This window comes from Leptonychotes weddellii, chromosome 16 (assembly GCF_054177405.1).
Source record: "Leptonychotes weddellii isolate Sample4059 chromosome 16, ASM5417740v2, whole genome shotgun sequence".
Classification (NCBI taxonomy): Eukaryota; Metazoa; Chordata; class Mammalia; order Carnivora; family Phocidae; genus Leptonychotes; species Leptonychotes weddellii.
Window position 1 is genome coordinate 37,791,733 of NC_138384.1, and position 13,398 is coordinate 37,805,130.

At 45.9% G+C, this 13,398-nt stretch overlaps 1 protein-coding gene across 1 annotated transcript; it reads left to right on the forward strand.

Moving 5' to 3' along the window:
• Positions 1-1,512: 1,512 nt before the first annotated feature.
• On the forward strand, positions 1,513-9,263 carry COX6B1 (cytochrome c oxidase subunit 6B1). The gene is made up of 4 exons (XM_006742831.3): positions 1,513-1,667; positions 3,212-3,327; positions 4,509-4,609; positions 9,072-9,263. Exons 2-4 carry the CDS (start codon positions 3,222-3,224, stop codon positions 9,123-9,125), a joined length of 261 nt encoding a protein of 86 aa, XP_006742894.1. The 5' UTR covers positions 1,513-1,667; positions 3,212-3,221; the 3' UTR covers positions 9,126-9,263.
• The last annotated feature ends 4,135 nt before the right edge of the window (positions 9,264-13,398 follow it).

Sequence of the window (13,398 nt, forward strand, 5' to 3'; positions counted from 1 at the left end):
TGTGTGCTCACTGTGTGATGGGACTTTCAAAGGAATCGTCTCAGTCCCTACAGGGCCTAGTATGTGCCTGCCTTTGCTGGGACTTGTAAAGGAATCAGACCCAATCACTAACTTTCAGTTTACCTACCGTGTCCCTCCTGAAGAGAGGACTCAAGACTCCAAAAAACAGTTTATGTGTGTCCTTCCGGTGCTTTTCCTAAGGAAAATTAGGCCTAGGGTTTGATCCCCCAAACCACCTCCTGTCTTCCCACTCCAAGCTGAGGGTGATAGAACTACGATCTAGACCCCAAGGAGACCCTACCCCATTCTGGGAACCACTGAGCCCCTAAAAAAGAATGGTCCTCCCATGGACTGACAAGATGCCCATTTTAAATATCTGGTCTGGGAAGGACTAACCAAGGTGACCTGAAGGAGGTGAGGGAGGGAGCCAGCTTCAGGAAGGGCATTGCAGGTCAAGGGGACAGCAAGTGCAAAGGCCCTTAGAGGAAAGTCAGCCTGCATGTTTAAGTAGGAGGAGGCCAGTGTGGCTGGGACAGTGGGAGGAAGGATAGGAAGGATAGGAAATGAGGGTATAAGAGAGACAAAACTGTGTAGGTCATTTGTAAGGACTTTGGCTTTTGACTGAGAGAGTCAGACAAGACCCAAGGGGAGGGTTCTAGGCCAAAGGGAAGTGATCTGACTGAGGTGTTAACAGGGTCTCCTCTGGCTGAGTGGATGATTGTGGAGGGCAGTGGGGAAGCCAGGAGGCCAGGGAGTGGACTACTGCAATAGCCCAGGCTAGAGGTGCCTGTGACTTGAACCGGATGTCGGAGAAAATTCTGGATATATTGCTAAGGCAGAGCCAACAGGATTTCTTGACAGATCAGCTGTGGGGTATGAGAGTCAGAGCTACCTCTGTGACTAGAAGCATAGATGTGTCACTTTCCGAGATGGATTAATTTCTGCCAGACCCAAGCTTTTATTCTTAACCCCTCCTATGATGCAGGACTTTGGTTTGAGTCCTCAGGAACCCAAATCTGTGTTAATTTGTGCCTTCTGAGGCCTGGGGAAAGAAGATAATGAACAGGGACGTGGAGTCTGGGTATTCCTCATAATGTGGCAAATGACCCTGGGAGAAAAACTGGTTCGATTTCAAACCCCTAACAATTGATACCGTAATAAGCATAAAGAGGGTAAGGATTCTTGTGTTTTGTTCAGTGATGCTTCCCCAAGCCTTACAGAAGTACCTGGCACAGGGTAAACGTTCAATAAGTAATTCTTGCATGAATAAGGATACTTCTGCTGGGATATTTTCCCCAGGCCCACTCCACAACTAGCCCCAAGAAACAAAACTCTTTTCCCTAGGTGAAAACAGGAGGGTGATGAGAACCGGTAACCAGCGCCTCAAGCCCCCACTGGCCCTTCGAAGTGCCACGCAAGCTCACGATTGGGCCGAGAGTGATGATGAACAGGCATTCAGCCCAATAGGAGTTCGGGGTTCGCCCGGATGGGCGTGGCCTTAATGGCTTCGCGGACGGCCTCCACGAGGGCGCTCTAGCCATGCGGAAGACTCTCATTTACTCGGCCTCTCCTCACTTCCGGCCGGTCTTAATTCCGCTTCCGGTCCGACTCTGGCGTTTTTGCTGAGGGTGACATTGAGCTGCGAGGTGCTGCTGTGGTGTGTTTAGGTGAGTGTCGAGGGCTTGGATAGCTGGGACCCTATCCTGGGGAATTGAGGAACCGGACTCTAGTTTCCCCGAGAACGAAGTGAGTTTCTAGCCCGCGGCGTCCGGCCTCCCTGGTCCCTGGGGTTCTGTTCTGTTAGTAGTCCTCTAGCTAACGATTATGTAGCTCTTCTTTAATGCCAGGTATTTCAAGTGACTTTATTAATTCATTTTGTTTTCCCTCCAGCCCTATGAGGTAGGGCCTGTAATGATCCCTTTTTGACAGTGGCGCAGCTGAAGCTCAGCGATATTAGCTGCTTAGCCAGTGTCCAGGGTTTGGATTCTGTAGTTTGGACTGTAGTGCCCTCAATCACCAGACCGCAGGCGTGGCCTCCCGTGGCTTGCCCGGGTCGCAGCCTGGCTCCCTAGTTTCTGGTCCTCCCTCCCGCTTGGACTTTGGAGAGGCCTCAGAGTCATCTATGAACCAACCCCCCCCCGCAAAACAACTGCTCCGAACAAATCTGGGTCCCAGCGCTAGTATTCTACGTCCCCCTCCCCACGCCCCTCTATGCTTTTCCCCCAGAGACAACGCTGTGGTTCCCCAGATCCCCATCACTATCTTGGATTTCTTGAATTTAACACTGGCCTGATCACTTCTTTGTAACCCATTATTCTTCGAATTCTTTAGGATAGAGGCAGTTTCACATTCCCTGGTGAAAACTGCGTGTCACCTCCTAAAAGACTTTATAACAGGTTTTTAACTCTGGGTCTGCAAAATCAATAGAATGCAAGGTGTGCTAGGACTTGAATGGGGAAAAAATTACATCTGTATTTTTCTTAATCTGTAATTGAAATGTAGCATATCCTTCAGTTAGGACTGGAGGCAACAACCTTAGTTATATTAGCAGTCAAAATCACAGGTCATCTTATATCACATTATGGTTGCAGATGTCACAGAATACATTTCCACTTTCGATTACTTCAAAATTGTGGTAGTCAGTAAGCCCTCAGCTACATACAACCGGTGTTCTTTGTGATCCTCTGCGGTTTTTTTTAATGCATTTAAAAATATTCTGAGAGAGGGTCATTAGACCCCTGAGGAGTTCATGGCACCAAAGAGATGAAGAACCTCTGCAGTGTAGGTTCTGTCGATGATGGGGTGCAGTTCCTCCACTTGTATGACCTTGGGAAGTCACTTAGACGCCCGGTCCCTTGTCTGAAACAGTGATAGCAATAGTTCCTACCTTTTAGAGTGGCTGCAGGAGTAAAGTGTAGAACAGTGCTTGGCCTCGACTAAGCACCAGTGAATGTTAGCTGGTGTTATTTTGGAATGAATAAGACCTGATTTTGCTAAGTAGTAACCCCCCTCCACCAAGCCCTGCTGTAACTGCCACACTTAGATGTGTGGGTTTGCCCCACCCTTCACCTCTGTGTGTATATATTGAGAGGGAGAAAGTGGTGGCTTGTTCACACCTACCTACTCCATTCTCCTGTGTCTGGGTGGGCGGACATCCCCGTGCCCAGGCCCCCTAGAACTTTTGCCAACATCCACTCTCTTTGCCTCCAAGAATCAGCACCATGGCAGAAGACATCAAGACCAAAATCAAGAACTACCAGACTGCCCCTTTTGACAGCCGCTTCCCCAACCAGAACCAGACCAGGAACTGCTGGCAGAACTACCTGGGTAAGCAGGGCACGGGGGTGCGAAGGGATGCGGAACCTTTTCCTGGTCCTACACTTCAAGGTGTTTACCTGTTGCCTGCTCCTAGGGGATCTGTACATCCTAGGCCTCTTTTTTCCGTCTGAACATCCTACTTTGCCGGGCTCATGCCCCTCATCACAGCTGTGTTCAAGATCCAAGATCTGGGCCAGGGTCACAAACTTTGATTCCTACAATGATATATATATATATATTTTTTTAAGATTTATTTGTGTGTGTATGAGACAGATGTTAACATACATACAGGAAATACATAAAATATAACGTACAGCTAAATGAATAATACTTAAGTGAATCCCCTGTGTAACTATAACCTGGATAGAAAATTAGATCCTGTCCGCATTCTGAGCTTCTTTGCCTACTGCATGCCCTGTCGTAAACACAACATCCTACTCTCTGCACCAGAGATGCTACCCTGCCGGCTTAAGGCAATCACATTTTGGTTTTATCACTGCTTTTAGGTTCGCCTCTTGATGACCTTGACAAATATCGTATATATTCTCTTTTGTTTGGGTTTCTTCATTCAGCAGTTTTGAAGATTCATCCTTGCTGTGGCGTGTAGTTTGCTCATTTTCATTGTGTACAGTTTCCCATCATGTATTCCCAGACACTTGTGTGCTTTCCAGTTTGGGGCTTTTATGAATGACTATGCTATAAACGTTCTCTTATATGTAATTTGATGTCCATGCGAATGCTTTTCTGTGTAGAGAATGTGCCCAGGAGTGGAATACCTGGAGTAATTTTCTTTTTTTTAATTAATTGCCTACTTAAAAAAACCAGATTATCCCCCTCCTGTCCTCCTCTGTAGGATGCCAGCATCTTAGCCCCAAGATCATCTTCCCCTTCCCTTGCCCTGGTTTTGGACTTCATAATCCCCACACGTGCCCCTCATGTTGCCCCCTCATTCCAGACCCCAAAATTTTCAAGTCAAACAGTAGTTGTCTAGGGGTTGCAAAATCAACTTAGCAAGGCCTGTCTAGCCCTTTTCAGTATATCTGTAGGAATAGACATTCCTTGTGACACTTGTTTTGTGGGTGTATGTGTGTATGTAACTGGTTGTGAAGTAAAGACAATTTCTGTGAGTTTTGATAAAAAATGTGTTCTAGCCCTTGGCCCGGGCTGACCCTGAACTGCTCTCTCCACAGACTTCCACCGCTGTGAGAAGGCAATGACTGCTAAAGGGGGTGATGTCTCCGTGTGCGAATGGTACCGTCGTGTGTACAAGTCCCTGTGCCCCATATCCTGGGTACGTGCCACCTCCTGGGGCCCTTGGGACGCTGGGGTGGGGTCTTAGCAGAGAGAAGTATGGTAGCTTGGAGGGGGCTCATCTGGGAGAGGCAGAGGGAGGACAGGGCATCGCGCCATCCATGGGACTCGGCCTTGTCTTCTTTCTGGAATTGCCTCCCTTCTCTCTTTTCACCGGTACTCTCAACCTGTCAGGGCTCTCAGCCAGGGCGACCAGGGCCCTCTCCTCGGCACATCCCTCTTGCCCGTGAACTCCACAAATAGATACACAGTGCCGGCTCCCCGTCCCTGTGGGGCTCACCATCTTGTGCAATTCTCTGCCTTTTTATTATGCACATTTTCAAATTATACATAAAAATAGAATAATTCAGTGACCCCCAATTATACCCACTACCCAAATTGAATAGCTTCAAGATTGTTCCACATTCCCTTCATCTGTCGCCTTTTCTTCTTTGCTGAAGTGTTCTGAAGCAAATCCCAAGCATGTCTTTTCATCTCTACCTACTTCAGTGTGCGTCTCTAGAAGACTCAGACCCAATAAGGCAGTTAGTCTGTTTAGCCCTGATCTGACCAGACCTTTTGTCACCATTTAATACTCTGTCATACACTTTTTCAAATAAAGAATTTATGTTTAATATTGTACTGTTTCTTCAAAGTAAAAATCCCATTGACTGCAAGAAACATGGAGAGATGGTCAAATCTTTTTTTAAAATGCCAGAAGTGAATGTAACCAGCATGCTAATTTCAGAGATGTTAAAATAAAAAGCCCTTGTGTCTTAGAATCAAAATATGATACTGTTTTTTTTTTAAGATTTTACTTATTTATGTATTAGAGAGAGAGAGAAACAGCATGAGAGGGGAGAAGGTCAGAGGGAGAAGCAGGCTCGCCGCTGAGCTGGGAGGCCGATGTGGGACTCGATCCCAGGACTCCAGGATCATGTCCTGAGCCGAAGGCAATCGCTTAACCAACTGAGCCACCCAGGCGCCCAAAATAATGATACTATTACAGGTCATAGTACTCATTTAAAAAACAAAAAACAGGGGTGCCTGGGTGGCTCAGTCAGTTAAGCATCCAACACTTGATTTCGGGTCAGGTCATGATCTCAGGGTCATGAGATGGAGCCCAGAATTGCGCTCAGCGGGGTATCTGCTAGAGATTCTTTCTCTCCCTCTCCCCCTCCTCCCATTCAGGTGGGCTCTCTTGCTCTGTCTAGCTCTCTTTCAAATAAATAAGTCTTAAAAAAAAAAAAAAAAGTAAGCAGTACAGTAAAATAAAAGTAGGAGCCCTCTTGTGCTCCCCAGCCCCCCTTCCCTGAGGTAACTACTGTTAGCTGATTACCTTCTTCTCTGTATAAATTAATCATACAGAGACCTGGGGAGCTTTCTGTGTATGGGTGGGTCATACTATATGGTCTTTGACTACTTTGACCTAATCAATGTGTCTTGAAGCCTTTCTTATAATAATGCATATAGGTCTGCCTTACTTGTTTTAGTAAGTTTCATATGCTTTTATTTAACTGATTCCCTTTTAATGGAGATGATGTTCTAGTTTTTTCAGTATATTTGAAACACCCTTGATGTATGCCTTCGGGGCTTATTTCTTGAGAACAGATTGCGTTAATGCAATCTCCCTCAGCTTGCCTGGTTTTCCTCCCCCCTCTCCAGCCACACTGTCTCAAGTGTCTTTGAGTGCCCTGTGCCCTTCAAGGATTTCCCCTTATCCCTGGATGATCTTGAGTAAGCTGATGTTGTAAGTACATAGCATCCCTCCTCCACCCTCAGAGCCTGCATCAGGTTTGTGCTAGACAGGGGGCCAAGAAGCATGCTTCCAGTCCCCGTGCTGGCCCTACACCCCATTCTCTGTGACCTGGGTCTGCCCTCGCCTTGGGAGCATCAGATTGTGTGGTTCCTACCCTCAGGTGCCGGCAATGTCCCCTTTGTTAGGGCTTATAAATGTATTCTGCAAAGCCCCCTTTATACTGGCTGCCCTGGCTTCTTTATTTAAAAAACTTGGTGAAGTAAGAATAAAAATTTTAAGATTTTATTTATTTATTTGAGAGAGCGAGAACATGAGCAGGGGGAGGGGCAGAGGGAGAAACCCAACTCCCTGCTTAGCTTCTAGCAGGGAGCCTGATGTGAGGCTTGATCCCAGGACCCTGGGATCATGACCTGAGCTAAAACCAAGAGTCAGACGCTTAACTGACTGAACCACGCAGGCGCCCCTTTTTTTCGCTTTTTTAAATGACACTTCAGTGTACAATTCCATTGCAAGAAATATTTTCCCCGGGGCACCTGGGTGGCTCAGTTGTTAAGCGTCTGCCTTCGGTTCAGGTCATGGTCCCGGGGTCCTGGGATCGAGCCCCGCATCGGGCTCCCTGCTCGGCGGGAAGCCTGCTTCTCCCTCCCCCACTCCCCCTGCTTGTGTTCCCTCTCTCGCTGTGTCTCTCTCTGTCAAATAAATAAATAAAATCTTCTTAAAAAAAAAAGAAATATTTTCCCCTTTATTTGAATGGTTTCTAGAGTTTCCATTCCGTGAAGTGGGATTATTGGGCAAAGGGAAATTTGGATCAGACCAGCCTGACTCTTTAAAAAGAGAGAGAGAGGGGGGCGCCTGGGTGGCTCAGTTGGTGAAGCGACTGCCTTCGGCTCAGGTCATGATCCCAGGGTCCTGGAATCGAGTCCCACATCGGGCTCCCTGCTCTGCGGGAAGCCTGCTTCTCCCTCTCCCACTCCCCCTGCTTGTGTTCCCTCTCTCGTTGTGTCTCTCTCTGTCAAATAAATAAATAAAATCTTAAAAAAAAGAGAGAGAGAGAAAGGTAAACCCAGTGAATGAGAAATTCACACATAGAAAACTGTGGACTATGGACAGTACAAGTCCAGTGCGAGGGAATCCAGGGGAACCCAGGCATTTTTGAAAAGATGTCCATCCCCCATTCAAATCATCAGGACAACACAGCTTAAACAGCAGAGAGATGCTCATTTCTACCTTGCAGTCTGGTGCAAGAATTATAAAGGTTGACTGTGCTAAACGTTAGTGGTATTATAAATTGAGGTCATTTTGGCAGGATCTTTCAAAATGGAAAAAAAGCTCTGCAGATGTGGCAGTTTTACATGTGGTCATCCTACAAAGATGCTTGTATACAAGGATGTGTCCATAGCAGAATTGTTTGTAATGAGGAGCATTCAGAAACAACCCAAGTTAGATAAATGATGGTACATTTTTTTTTTAAGATTTTATTTATTTATTTGACAGAGAGAGGGAACACAAGTAGGAGGAGTGGGAGAGGGAGAAGCAGGATTCCCATGGAGCAGGGAGCCTGATGTGGGGCTCGATCCCAGGACCCTGGGATCATGACCTGAGCCGAAGGCAGACGCTTAACGACTGAGCCACCCAGGCGCCCCAAATGATGGCACATTTATCTTGACCTATGTGACAGAATACAGAAAGCACTCTAAGACTTGGGGAAAAGGCAAGTTGCAGGACAATCTATATAGTGTGGCCCAATTTATATATATGTTTTTCAGAGTAGAACTCGTGATATGGTATGTGTGTGTGCATGTCTGTATATATGTGTGTAAATGGGCACTTAACCGTGGGCCAGCTGCTTTGTAAGCACTTTATATCCTATGAGGGCAAACATGCTAAAATACGGGATGAGATGGATACTATTATCACTATCCTCATTTTACATGATTAAAAACTCAGGCCCTGAAAGGTTGAGAAATTTGCCCAAGGTCACACAGCTAGGAAGTGATGGGGTGGGGGTTCAGAGTCAGTCTTCCTTATCCATGCTTTTGTCCACTGCCTCTAATATATGGCATATAAATGTGAGTGGGTGTGTCTAAATGGATATGCCTCTGGCTGCCTGTAGGAAGGTCCACAAGTTGCAGAGTGTTACTTCTGGGGAGTGTTAACAGTTGGATATGGGCCTTTCCGTCATTGTTTATATGTATGCATACATCTGTGATCAACAGTAGGATCACACTCTATTCAGTTTTGCATCTTTTTGCACTTGACTGTATATCTTGGAGATCTATTCATGCCAGAGCATAGATCAGCCTCTTTTTTTTTTTTTTCCCCTCACAGCTGCCTAGTATTTCTTCTTTCCTCTCTTCTGCCATACATCATTGAATGTTGACTCTGGGGTTCCTGAAACAGGGCACAGCCACACACTCTTGAATCTCTGTCCTACATCTCCCCAGGGACAGCCCTGCAGTGAAGTGGGATTTTTCTGCCTGTTACTCCCCCCCCCCCCAGCCCCCTATCCCCTCAGTGGCTCAGTTCATTCTGGACAGTAATTCTTGTCTTTCTGGGTCACTACTGATTCCCCCACTCCTGGAACAGTGGCAGTACTGGGCTTCCTTGTTGACCGACTGAACAGGTGGGCAAAGTGAGGAAGACAGAGTTCACCCATCTGGTTTCCCCACAGAGGAACGGGGTAACACTGGCTGTCTTTCCACAGGTGTCAGCCTGGGACGACCGGCGGGCAGAAGGCACATTTCCTGGGAAGATCTGACCTGGCTTTACCCACCTCTCCTCTGTCCTCCCTCCTTCTCCCAGGGAGGTGAAGGGGGACCTGGGTGCATGGTGATCCCTGCCCTGGGATTCTGAATCATGGCTTAACTAATAATAAATACTTGTTGGAAAAGTGTAAGACTGCGTATGTGTAAAAGAGCTAGGTGATCGGGCAAGAAGCTGTGGTGGGAATTAATACCTTGACCAGTAAGAGGGGCTTCAAGGTGACTGGTTTTTTCTCTTCTGTTTAAGTTTTGTTATTAAACTGACCACCTTCTCTATACCAGACAATAGAGTGAGTGATACAGAATAGCCTCAAGCCCTTGGATGTGCTAAAATTTATCTGTATGTTCCCCTTTATTATCTAAACAATTTCAAAAAACTTTTCTTATGTAATTTTTGAACCACATGAAAATAGTATAATAAAAATTCCTATATACCCATTACCTAGCTTGAACAGTTACCAACAAATGACCAATCAGTTTCACCTCTAATTATTCCCCTCCCCCTCTAGGTGATTTTAAAGTAAATCCTGGGGATCATATGTTATCCAGAAATAAGTAAGTATATGTGTCTCTTAGAGTCACAGGTTTATTTTACACATAATTACACTACCATTATTACATCTAAGAAATTAATGATAAATTTTTAATATCTAATAAACAGGGTTTGTTTTTTTTTTAAGATTTATTAATTTGACAGCACAAGTAGGCGAGGGGCAGGCAGAGGAAGAAGGAGAAGCAGGTTCCCCACTGAGCAGAGAACCGGATGCGGGGCTCGATCCCAGGACCCTGGGATCATGACCTGAGCTGAAGGCAGATGCTTAACCGAGTGAGCCACCCGGGAGTCCCTAATAAGCAGTTTTCTGCACAATGTGTAATATTTCCCTCTGTTCTGGGCCGCCTCTTAAATGTTATGGTGATGATTGGAAAGTCATTTAAGTAGGCCAAATTTTCTTGCTGCTCCCAGAGAAATTGCCACACAATGATAGTCCAGAATATCATCCACCAGACTAGTCAGCATAACTAGCTAGAGCATCAGGTTGTGGCTGGATTGGTGTTTCCTCAAGACCACTCAAATGGTTGAGAGACAGACTTATCCAGAGCACATTCAGATGAGCAGAGAGATGATTCTTGTATTGAAGGACAGTGGCCCTGGGGAGGGATCTTCTGAAATACCTGCCTATGAGGAGGAAGGGCTCTAAGCAGAGGACCCTCATGCATGCCCAGGGACTTTGAGGAACTGTGGAAGCTTATGTCATGTGTTGGCTATAAGAAAGAACTTCAACATGGTGAAAATTTCAAATAAAACAGGAAGTCGAGTGAAAAGATGTAGGGGACTTACTCAGATCCCAGATGCCCAGTTCTGCCCAGAGGCTGCCACCGTTAGCAATTTTCCGGGCATTCCCCCGCAGAGACTGCCCATATATCTACAAGTATTTACAAATATGTACATTATATGTATTCGATTTGGTAAAGATTTGATAGGGCTCTCCTGTTTCCTCTCTGATCTACCACTTCTTGTTTGCTCCCACAGTTCCTGCCATGCTGGCCTTTCAAGGTGACAGGAACTGGGTGAGCAAATGAAGCGTCGACATACATCAGGCTGTCTGCAACCTGGAGGCCTTTGCATTTGCTCTTCGCCCTGCCTGGAATGCCTTTCCACCAGAGACCCACTTGGCTCTCTCTTTAGGTCTTCCTCAAATATAACTCAGGCCTTCCCTGACCCCTCGACCTACCATCTCAGCTCCCATACACACGTTTGCCGCCCTTCACTCCTTTTGTTTCTTAAGTACTTGACCACTAATACGCCCTGTATTTTATTTAATTCGCTCTTGATCATTGCCCCGACACACACCAGAAGGTAATTTCTATGACGGCAGAGATTTTTAAAAATGCACGTTCCCTCTTACAACATTTTATTACGGAAAATCTCAAGCGTTCAGAAAAAGTGGACAATGAGTACAATTGCTGTTAGCCCACCACCTCGGTTTAACAATTGTTAATATTGTGTCATATTTACTTGGTGTGTACACATGTTTTTTACTAAACCATTTAAAAGTACAGTTGGCCCTCGAGCAAAGTGAGAGTTAGGGGCACCAGCCATCCATGAATTTAAAAAAATCCGCATATAACTTGGCTCCCCACAAACTTAACCACTAGTAGCTTCTACTGCTGAGTGGAAGCCTTACTGATAACAGTTGATTAACAGTCGGTTATTTTCTATGTTATATGTATTATATACTATTCTTATAATAAGGTAAGCTAGAGAAAAGAAAATGTTATTAAGAAAATCATAAGAGAAAATACATTTATAGCACTGCATGTGTGTGTATTGGGAAACATCTGTGGGTAAGTGGACCCATGCAATTCAAACATGTCTCGTTCAAGAGTCAACTGTAGTTTCCAAACATCTTGACACTTCACTCTTAAATACTTACATCTGTATCTCTGAAAAATGACGTGTTCCTTCATACTATTATCACTTCTAAGAAAGACTAACATTAATTCCCTAATGTCTGATACTCAGATTTCCCAAATTGTGCCCCAAAAGTCTTCTATACTGTTGGCTGTGTTCTGTACCAAGATCCAATCAAGGTTCAAGTTCTGCGTTGGTTTTTTAGGTCTCTAGTGTTTTTTAAATTCTACAGTAGCCTCCCTGCTCCACCCCACCTGCTCTTAGAAGATGGGTTTTTTTAAGAGGCCAGGCCAACTGTCCTGTAGTGTCCCGCACTCCAGATTTGCCTAATTGCTTTCTCACGGTGTCATTTAGCTGCTTCTGCCATCTTCTATAGTGTGTGTGTGTTTTAAGATTTTATTTATTTATTTACTTGAGAGAGCAAGAATGAGTGCACAGCAGGGGTAGCGGCAGGCAGAGGGAGAAGCAGGCTCCCCGCTGAGCAGGGAGCCTGATGCGGAGCTCGATCCCAGGACTCCGGGATCATGACCTGAGCAGAAGGCAGACGCTTAACCAACTAAGCCACCCAGGTGTCCCAATCTGTAGTTCTTAAAAACTGGAAGTTTGCTCTAAAGGCCTGATTAGGTACAGGTTAAGTACTTTTTACAAGAATCCTTCTTGTGTATCTTCCTTATTGCTTCCTGTCAGGAGGTACGTGATGCCAGGTTGCCCCAATAGTGATGGCCAAGTCTGATCCCTGGGGACGGTGATGGCCACCAGCTATCTCCTCCAGAAAGATCTGTTTTCCCTTTTCGTCATTGGCAAGTGACCTGTCGGGGGGGGCTCTAGGATGAATGGTTCTGCCATGGCACCGTGACAGCCTTACACATCTCCCCATAAGCCACGTAGGGAAAACTTAGCTGTGGTCTGGCCTGAACTTTGGCAGAAGGCCTGGGGTATCCTCCTGCAATGAAGGGAGATGGGCGGTCTTGTAAAGAGCCGCTGTGAGGCAGTTTCTCATCCACCTCTGTCTCTTGCAGGAGACTGCTACAAGACCAGTTCTCATCTACCTCTCCTGTTTCAGTTGAGTACAGGACTTTCTTCCTCACTCCCCCTTAGGGTATAGCTGCAGGCTATAAAACTACTCTGAAGCTACCGTGCTGAGCACCTTACCTGCCTATTCTCTGGCCTTCTAACAACTCAAGCCATAGATTTTGTTATGACCCCTGTTTTATGAGTGAGGACACCGCCACTTGCAGCCATCTGCTGTTTTGTGGGGCTGTGGGTGTCCTTTTAGTGCATCTGTATCAGGGTTCAGTGCAGAAAACGGAAACCTCCCAAGGCATAGGAAGTAGAGACTTAATAGGAGGAATTTGGATCTAGTGAAGTTGGACCTAGTATCACACCTGTATTTCGTTATATTCAACGTGAGCCAACATTTTACAGGCTTCAATGTAGCTTTGCAATAGGTTTTTACATTACCTTGAAAAAAGTATCTGGGGGTGCCTGGGTGGTTCAGTTGGTTAAATGTCTCATTCTGGGCTTCGGCTCAGGTCACAGTCTCAGCACAGAGTCTGCTTGAGATTCTCTGCCTCTCCCTCGCCCCCTGCTCATGTGTTCTCTCTCTCTCTCTCAAATAAATAAATAAAATCTTTTTTTTTTTTTTAAGATTGTATTCATTTATTTGACAGAGAGAGAGAACAAGTAGGCAGAGAGGCAGGCAGAGGGAGAGGGAGAAGCAGGCTTCCTGCTGAATAGGGAGCCCGATGCGGGGCTCGATCCCAGGACCCCGGGATCATGACCTGAGCCGAAGGCAGCGGCTTAACTGACTGAGCCACCCAGGCGCTCCAATAAATAAAATCTTAAAAAAAGAATCT